This window comes from Electrophorus electricus, chromosome 24 (assembly GCF_013358815.1).
Source record: "Electrophorus electricus isolate fEleEle1 chromosome 24, fEleEle1.pri, whole genome shotgun sequence".
In the NCBI taxonomy this organism is placed as follows: domain Eukaryota; kingdom Metazoa; phylum Chordata; class Actinopteri; order Gymnotiformes; family Gymnotidae; genus Electrophorus; species Electrophorus electricus.
The window spans coordinates 11,652,445-11,662,444 of NC_049558.1; the positions used below are offsets into that span (position 1 = coordinate 11,652,445).

The window sequence follows — 10,000 nt, forward strand, 5'->3', positions numbered from 1 at the left end:
TAATGTACTTTGCGTTGCGCCGTGAGGCCATCAAACCTTGCAGTGACGTTCAGTTAATTCCACAAAGTCCTAAATGGTAATGATGTGATTGATTATGGAACACATGGTGATAATCATGTGTCAGTCTTTCTCTCTTCGCTCTCCTGCATTCCGATTCCTTTCCCAACCCCACTCGGTCCCGTTCTGTTCCTCTGTGTCCAAATGTCTTTTCTCATTCTTCTGCCCCCCTTTTCTCTCTATGCCCCGCCCACTCCCCTCCCCTTCGCTGTTTTCAGACGACGACAGGAGAGATTGGACACACTTCTGCCTCATTTATACTCGGCTCTCTCCAGACACAGCTGCACTTACCCGCCTCCGGTGAGCCTCCGGTGAGCAAATACATGTACGAGAGGCACTGGACGGTTGTTTGATGGGACAGTGAACAATGCAAGCAGCGCAGTGTCAACCAGCAGCCACTAGAGGGCAGAGAAGAGCCCCTGGTCTTCCGCTTCAGTTACTCCTTGATCTCCTTCTTCTTCTTCTTCTTCTTTCCTGTCTGGGACCAACATATGGAGCTATCACGATACCCAAAGGCTGTGAGTCTCCCTATTTCCTGGAGTACAGCAGCATGCCGTGCATGAAATAGAACAAGCTTGTCCTGTTCATACTGACTGCACGCCAAATGTTGGCGAACAGTTCTTGGGTTTGATGGGCTTGGGCTACGTGATTTAATACATTCTGTACATGTGCATGCTTGTCTATTACCCTCATTAAGAGTATTCATGCTTGGGCCCCGACATTGCCGTGAGACGAGACTGAGAAGTTTGTTAGAGCACATCTTCACAGTGCCATGACCATGTGCCCCCACTGCAGGGCTTACAGTGATGTAAGAATTAGCCAATCACGTGCTATGTTAGGGTCACAGGATGGCTATGGATAACGATGGCAGTCAGCATTTCATCGGTGATCATGTCAGCATCACAAGTGGTGGAATACTTCTGTAACATGCATGAGCTTACTGGTCCGGAGGTCCCAGACCGCTGACCTTTAAGTTCGACCTCTCATGACTAACAGTTCAAAAGTTCACAGTGTATGATATTCTGTAAACAGTCTGATACTTTGTTTAACACTGTGTGAGACTGTGAGTGCACATCATAATACACATCATATTACACTGCAGGTATCGGTTCGGATACATAGTGGCAGCGATTCTGTAATGTAGAGTGATACCATAAACTGTTAAACAGATGTATAACATCTGTAATTGTGCATCCAGTGGCAATACCATTTTTCCAGAACAGATCGCCTGTTTCATTATACGTTTACATGAATACATATAAGGATAAATATGTATATGTACAATCTCACATGAACATTCATACATTTACAGACAGGTTAGTACTGATTCCAGAGTCTGGGAAGTTGCAGGTACTGAATACCTGTGGCTGGCGTTTTGAGGAGCTGACGTTTCTGCCCACCAGACTTTAATATTTTACGCACACTTGTTGTAGGTGTTGAGTGTTCCTAAAGTCAGATAACAAAGCAGAGCACAGAATTACACCTCTGTTGCTCTAAACACTGAACAATGCAGCATTAGTGTTAGCTGGTTCATCACAGAGACAAGGAGCACGTCAAGGTTTGAAGTGCCAATGTAATCTCTGTCATTCATCATCTCTTTATCTTCTCTTCCCTTCTGCATTTTCCTGGTCTTAAAGACACAATTCCCAGCAGTAAGTGTCCTGTCTTCTCTTCTCCACGTCTGTATCTGCGTTTTCACTTTGACAGACCGACACCGCTAGGTGTGGCCTGGTTTCACCAAAGAAACAGAAACAGTGTGATAAACCAGACAGGCTGTTCCATCTGACACTCATTTACACCACAGATATTTTAGCCTGTGTGAACTGTAACCCCCTGTGGAACTTCTCTGTAGTATCTCAGCCTCCAGTGATCACGTTCCAGACAGAGTCGTACACCGCCTTCTACCTGGATGACATCTATCTGACCTGTGAGGCCACAGGCAACCCCACACCCCAGTGAGTATCTGCCCATCAGTGGTCGGTTTTTATTCTTCTCTCTTTCGGCCTATTCCCAGTCTAGTAGACCACATAAACCTCCGTATAGCTAACTAGAAAGAGCAGGACTACCAAAAACTTTACAGTGTATATACCAGTTCCCCCAGTATAGACACCCCAGTGCTGAAACCAGACACTCAGTCTGCCGGTGAGGCTGGTCTCTCAGCGTGCAGAGAACCATTAGCTTCAGTCTGTAAAGCAGCTGCAGCTCTTAACGAGAGACGCAGGCAAACGTCGAGAAGCCAACATCAGCTTCGGTAAGGGCATTGAGCTGCCCGACAGCTGCATTACTTACTACTGAGCTCTCCCCATTTGCTCAAAATGCATTTCCTTATTAGAAACTGAAGCCAAAAGGGATAATTGAATTACACAGCCTGCTATTTGTCCATATTACGGTTTTGAACCCTGTAACCTTTGCATGCTAGTGTATTTCTTGTGTGTTGTGCTGCTGTCATGTTGTGCAGTTGTGTGTTGGGTTGTTTTCAACTTAATGGGTGACCACATGATGAACGCCAGTTTATTCATCAGAGGTCATGTCCTTCTGTCCAGAAGCCCTGTGTATTAAGCAACCAGTGTCCAGGCTGGGGGTTTCTGGGGTATATATGCAGTTTAAAGACCTTCCCGCTGCTAGTGACATGAGGAAAAATGTCTGATTCTTTCAAAATATCTCTCAAAGATCTCATTTTGTCCTGTAGCGGCAGTATCACTGACAAGCCCTCACAAACTGTCCGTAGTCTCACTGCGTTTCCTGCTCACCTCACATAAACCTGCACTCCCTCTTCACTGGCCTCCCTTCAGAAACTATGAACAGACAGGAATTATGTTCAGAATTAAGCTGTTACGGTTCCCACACATACAAAACAATCAGCATATCAACCGCATATCACTGTTTACAATGACTGCTCATTAGTTTACACATACAGTTCAAATGACTACTCATTACTTTCAGTCAAGGAGTTGAGAGATAGTTCAATGGGCTAGCCTCTCCATCACCCCCAGCACCTTCAGGTCATCTGGCCCAGGGTTATCAGCTGTTCCTCACACTGGACTCTTCCTGGGGTCGCAGGTCTGTTAGTGCTGTGGACCCTAAACTGTGGATCATACACACTTCTTCATTTAAAACATAACTAAAGACCTTTTCACCATCTGTAGTTACCTCAGGTTTGTAGATTTGTTGTCTGTTCCTGTCCATTTGTAATTAATGTGTCTTCATTATTGACCTTGTTTTGCATCTATACAGCAATCTTGTATTTCTAATTCTCCTTCTTCTTTATTATTCTTTATTAGTAGTAGTAGTAGTAGCAGTAGTGGTAGTGGTAGTAGTATAGTAATCGCAGTAGTGGTAGTATTGTATTAGTATAATAGTAAGAGTATAGTAGTGGTATAGTAGTAGTAGTGTAGTAGTAGTGTAGTGGCATAGTAATAGTGCAGTAGTAATAGTAGTATAGTAGCATAGCGGCGATTGTATAGTAATAGTAGTATAGTGGTGGTAGTATATTAGTAATAGTAGTATAGTAGTGGTAGTATAGTGATGATAGTATAGTAATAATAGTAGTATAAGTAGTAATAGTATAGTAGTGGTAGTATAGTAATAGTGAGAGTAATACAGTAGTAATAGTATAGTAGTGGTAGTACAGTAATAGTGATAGTAGTATAGTAGTAATAGTAGTTTAGTAGTAATAGTAGTATAGTAATAGTAGTATAGTATGTGGTAGTATATTAATAGTGATAGTAGTAATAGCAGTATATTGGTGTTAGTATAGTAGTAATAGTAGTATAGTAGTGGTAATATAGCAGTAATAGTAGTATAGCAGTAATAGTATAGTAATAGTATTAGTAGTATAGTAGTGGTAGTATAGTAGTGGTAATGTAGCAGTAATGGTAGTATAGCAGTAATAGTATAGTAATAGTATTTGTAGTATAGTAGTGGTAGTATAGCAGCGGTAATATAGCAGTAATAGTAGTATAGCAGTAATAGTATAGTAATAGTATTAGTAGTATAGTAGTGGTAGTATAGTAGTGGTAATATAGCAGTAGTGGTAGTATAGCAGTAATAGTATAGTAATAGTATTAGTAGTATAGTAGTGGTAGTATAGTAGTGGTAATATAGCAGTAATAGTGGTATAGCAGTAATAGCATAGTAATAGTATTAGTAGTATAGTTGTGGTAGTATAGTAATGGTAATGTAGCAGTAATGGTAGTATAGCAGTAATAGTATAGTAATAGTATTAGTAGTATAGTAGTGGTAGTAGTATAGTAGTGGTAATATAGCAGTAATAGTAGTATAACAGTAATAGTATAGTAATAGTATTAGTAGTATAGTAGTGGTAGTAGTATAGTAGTGGTAATATAGCAGTAATAGTGGTATAGCAGTAATAGTATAGTAATAGTATTAGTAGTATAGTAGTGGTAGTATAGTAGTGGTAATATAGCAGTAGTAGTAGTATAGCAGTAATAGTATAGTAATAGTATTAGTAGTATAGTAGTGGTAGTATAGTAGTGGTAATATAGCAGTAATAGCGGTATAGCAGTAATAGCATAGTAATAGTATTAGTAGTATAGTAGTGGTAGTATAGTAGTGGTAATGTAGCAGTAATGATAGTATAGCAGTAATAGTATAGTAATAGTATTAGTAGTATAGTAGTGGTAGTATAGTAGTGGTAATATAGCAGTAATAGTAGTATAACAGTAATAGTATAGTAATAGTATTAGTAGTATAGTAGTGGTAGTAGTATTTCCTTCTTATCTCTCTCTTTCTCTGTCTGTCCTCGTGTCCTGACGTCTTGTCTCTCCTCCTCTGTCGTCTGGTAGATATCGGTGGGTGAAGGATGGAGAGTTGTTAGAGGAAGACTTGTACATTACTGGAGTCCTCACAGCAGACAGTGAGAACGAGCTGAAGTTTTACCAGGGCAAATATCGCTGCTACGCGTACAACGAGTTGGGGACGGCGGAGTCTGAGCTGATCGAGCTCATCACCGAGTGTGAGACTTTTCTTCTCACACTTCACACCTTCTGATGGTTTTTATTCACACTTGTTTGACTGCCTGACATATGCACCATTAGTGAACATGGCTGTTCTTCTAAATGATGTTTGGTTTGATTTTGACCAAACCCTGCGAAGTCCGCTAGCTTGCTACTGTAAACTGTTGTTTTTGCAAGGGTATGGGGTTGAGTGGGTCCCACCATGGACTTAGTGAGGAAGAACCTTTGAGAGGTGTTTATGCACATCACGTGTAGTTTAAGTGGTAGCGGGCAGGATGTGTAAAGAGGGGAGTGGGAAATATCAGTAAAGTAAATAAAGTTTAAAAGACCGACAAATACAACCAAAATGTGAGTAAGCAAAGATAAGGGTGCTGTAGTAAAGGAAGTAAAAAACAGAGAGGAGTTATGGCAGAATTACTGCAGAAACACTGCCAACCATGATGTGTAGCTGACTCAGGAGAGGTACAAAGCGATGACTCAACGTTTGCGGCTTGGACATAGAGACTGCCCACGGACCATCATTTAACTCGGCCTCTCTGTTACCAAGACAACCATTACTTAGTAACAAAGCTGGCATGATGCAGAGGTGTTAGGAGCCAGATCAGAGGGACCCCTTCTGAGTGGACTTCTGGGTAAATTCGAGAGCAGATCTGGGAAAGGCAGTTTGAAATCGGTTTCAGTGAGCATGTGTGTGTGTGTTTCCCGCCAGCCACCCCAACCTTGCCCAAAGAGAAGAGAGTGCACAAGACGGTGACTGAGGGTGAAAGCGTTGTCCTGAGCTGCAACCCCCCAGAAAGCTCGGTCAGACCGCAAATCCACTGGATGGATAAGAGTGAGTTCACCTTCCGCACACTCCTCACGAGCCTGACTGTGATGAGCTCAGTGCACTCCTGAGAGTGTGTGCTCCACATCCCCCCAGAGCTGCATCACATCCAGCAGAGCGAGCGCGTCACCATCGGCCTGGACGCCAACCTGTACTTCGCCAACACTCTGCTGAGAGACACTAGAAACGACTACAGCTGCAACGCCCAGTACATTCCTGCCAGAACCATCTTACCTAAGGAGCCCATTTCTCTGAATGTCACCCCCTGTAAGTAATACCCCACACACACCCTGTAATACCCCACACACCTCCCTCAGTAATACCCCACACACACACCCTGTAATACCCCACACACACACCCTGTAAGTAATACCCCACACACACCTCCCTCAGTAATACCCCACACACCTCCCTCAGTAATACCCCACACACACCCTGTAAGTAATACCCCACACACACCTCCCTCAGTAATACCCCACACACACCTCCCTCAGTAATACCCCACACACACCCTGTAATACCCCACACACACCTCCCTCAGTAATACCCCACACACCTCCCTCAGTAATACCCCACACACACCCTGTAAGTAATACCCCACACACACCCTGTAAGTAATACCCCACACACACCTCCCTCAGTAATACCCCACACACACCCTGTAAGTAATACCCCACACACACCTCCCTCAGTAATACCACACACACCTCCCTCAGTAATACCCCACACACACACCCTGTAATACCCCACACACACCTCCCTCAGTAATACCCCACACACCTCCCTCAGTAATACCACACACACCTCCCTCAGTAATACCCCACACACACCCTGTAATACCCCACACACACCTCCCTCAGTAATACTCCACACACACACCCTGTAATACCCCACACACACCTCCCTCAGTAATACCCCACACACCTCCCTCAGTAATACCCCACACACACCTTCCTCAGTAATACCCCACACACCTCCCTCAGTAATACCCATAAGGAATTCAGAGCTGCTAGTTTATTGTTTGTTTAGCACAGTGTGCCTAAGCAAATGAGCAATAAACATGATTTGATAGGAAGCTTTTTTGGGTGCAAGGCCGTTCTCTCAGCATGATCTTTGTAAACAGGTGGCCTCCTGCCCAGGACCCGTCGGAGTGTCTGCTCTCTTTTAGCACAGAATTAGTGGCCTGTTACGTCCTCTTTGTGAAAGTCAGAACACAGAATTATCCTGTCATGGAATCAAGTCTTGGATGTGATCCAAGATCGCAGTAGGCAGATGTGGTGCTCCCCCAAGACGGCGCTAGTAAATTACTATTTGCTCTCTGATTTCCTCTGTTTAACATCCATGTAAACATAGCTGAAGAAGTAATCCTCAAATGTCAGTCCTTGTAGCACTGCCTGAAAAAATTAACAAATCAGTGTGTAATCTCCCTCTGATCCAAAGTGGTACACAGAATTAAGCCTAAGGAGGTTCCCTGCAACTTTCAATCTCAGATAATTTAACACATTAATTCATTTGCAAACATATACAGTGAACACAAGATGTATTGAGACAGTAAAAAAAATGGAGAGAAGCAATAACAAACTATTTATATATAAATACATACAACAATAAACAACAATAACAACAAACAATAACAAACCCCCACATTGTTTAGATATACAATAAACAACAATAACAACAAATAACAACAAACAATAACAAACCCTACACTGTTTATATACATATATCCAACAATAAACAATGGTAACAACAAGCAATAACAAACCCTACACTGTTTGTATACATATATACAACAATAAACAACAATAACACCAAACAATAACAATCCCTACACTGTTTATATACACAACAATAACAACAAACAATAACAAACCTTACACTGTTTATATATACAACTATAAATAATAATAACAACAAACAATAACAAACCCTACACCATTTATATACATATATACAACAATAAACGATAACAGCAAACAATAACAAACCTTACACTGTTTATATACATATATACAACAATAAACAATCATAACAACAAACAATAACAAACCCTACACTGTTTATATATACAACAATAAATATCAATAACAGCAAACAATAACAAACCCTGCACTGTTTATATACACAACAATAACAACAAACAATAACAAACCTTACACTGTTTATATATACAACTATAAACAATAATAACAACAAACAATAACAAACCCTACACCATTTATATACATATATACAACAATAAACGATAACAGCAAACAATAACAAACCTTACACTGTTTATATACATATATACAACAATAAACAATCATAACAACAAACAATAACAAACCCTACACTGTTTATATATACAACAATAAATATCAATAACAGCAAACAATAACAAACCCTACACTGTTTATATACACAACAATAACAACAAACAATAACAAACCTTACACTGTTTATATATACAACTATAAACAATAATAACAACAAACAATAACAAACCCTACACCATTTATATACATATATACAACAATAAACGATAAAAGCAAACAATAACAAACCCTACACTGTTTATATATACATATATACAACAATAAACAATAATAACAACAAACAAAAACAAACCCGACACCGTTTATATACAATAAACAATGGTAACAACAAACAATAACAAACCCTACACTGTTTATATATGCAACAATTAACAATGATAACAACAAACAATAACAAACCCTACACTGTTTATATACATATACAACAATAAACAATCATAACAACAAACAATAACAAACCCTACACTGTTTATATATACAACAATAAATATCAATAACAACAAACAATAACAAACCCTACACTGTTTATATATACATATATACAACAATAAACAATAATAACAACAAACAAAAACAAACCCTACACTGTTTATATACATATATACAGTCACTTGTCTCCAGGCCATTTCCCCCAAAATTCCAGCAAACCAAACCACAGACTCTGTAGTTCCATAATATACGATTAGCGTCAGTCACTGGTCTGAAATTGGTAGGCAGGGTCTTTAGGTGAGTTTGAGTTGTAGTATTAGTATTGAAGGTCCTTAAACATGATCCAAATTCCCCCGGAAAATTCTTTCAGGGATGGTAGGACCACAATAAATGTAGCAGCAAAAAAATGAATACATTTGAAAAAAATTAAGAATTAAAAAAAAGATTCAAAATCTTCTATCAGAGCATAAAACAATTCCAGATTTTCCCAAGAAGTTGTATAGTAATCGTAATTGAAAAAAAGCCATGGGCACAGGTATGAAAAAAACACGCTTCACTACATCCAAACAGGAAACGCCGCTCTGTGTCGTTTTAAGGGGTAAAAGAAAGTAAGCTTTATACACGAGGGTGACCCCTACTGGAGATCAATGCAATTACAACATAACAGTCTTCGTGACTGTGTCAGATACAAGTATCTTTATAATTTAGACCTCTCCATACAATGTACGCATACAGCTCAAAGTTAAATCCAGCTTTCCTGACACACGGCACTCAGCGATACACTTAATGCACAAACAAACGCACCCCTCCCCCTCCAACCACACTCATGAAACTTTAAAGCATCCTGATCTCCTTACGTGCTTCACAGTGCCATCTCACCACATGGAATTTGAAGATTGACCCTGTTGGCTGCTACCTGCTTTGCCTTGAAATGTAATTACATGAAATGTAACATTTCGATTTAAAGCTCTTGTGTTCAATGTCACAACACAATTTCCGTATTAAATATTGCAAATTTCTTATGTTGCCAGGGTAGATCACAAAATTACAAAACCTGTATGCTAAATGTCTTCTACCCTATTATGACACCAAACAGCAATGTCATGGGACTAGTGCCTCCTGGTGATTATTAGGTTTTTTTTTGGATTTTGTTTACAGCCAACTCTGTGGTGAGGAACAGACCACCACAGTTGTACCGACCAGAGGGCTTACACACCCAGTACCTAGCTCTGAGAGGACACAGCCTCACTCTGGAGTGTATTCCGCATGGCCTGTAAGTAAGCCATACTGCCACAGCCGATAATGTCTCTGTCACGACTGCTACTGTCACTACCGCTACTGTCACTACCGCTACTGTCACTATCACTACTGTCACTATCACTACTGTCACTACCGCT

At 40.4% G+C, this 10,000-nt stretch overlaps 1 protein-coding gene across 3 annotated transcripts in view; it reads left to right on the plus strand.

The window, feature by feature from the left end:
• Window positions 1-10,000, plus strand: part of l1camb (L1 cell adhesion molecule, paralog b) — a 48,635-nt gene that overhangs the window by 20,947 nt on the left and 17,688 nt on the right. For 2 of the 3 annotated variants that reach the window (XM_035522457.1, XM_035522458.1), the window contains exons 2-8: window positions 276-575; window positions 1,695-1,709; window positions 1,910-2,012; window positions 4,863-5,032; window positions 5,743-5,865; window positions 5,953-6,123; window positions 9,762-9,876. In XM_035522457.1, coding sequence (XP_035378350.1) covers window positions 425-575; window positions 1,695-1,709; window positions 1,910-2,012; window positions 4,863-5,032; window positions 5,743-5,865; window positions 5,953-6,123; window positions 9,762-9,876 — 848 coding nt within the window. In that variant the 5' untranslated portion in view covers window positions 276-424. The remainder of the gene's footprint in view (window positions 1-275; window positions 576-1,694; window positions 1,710-1,909; window positions 2,013-4,862; window positions 5,033-5,742; window positions 5,866-5,952; window positions 6,124-9,761; window positions 9,877-10,000) is intronic. The other variant, XM_035522459.1, reaches the window with a different exon arrangement.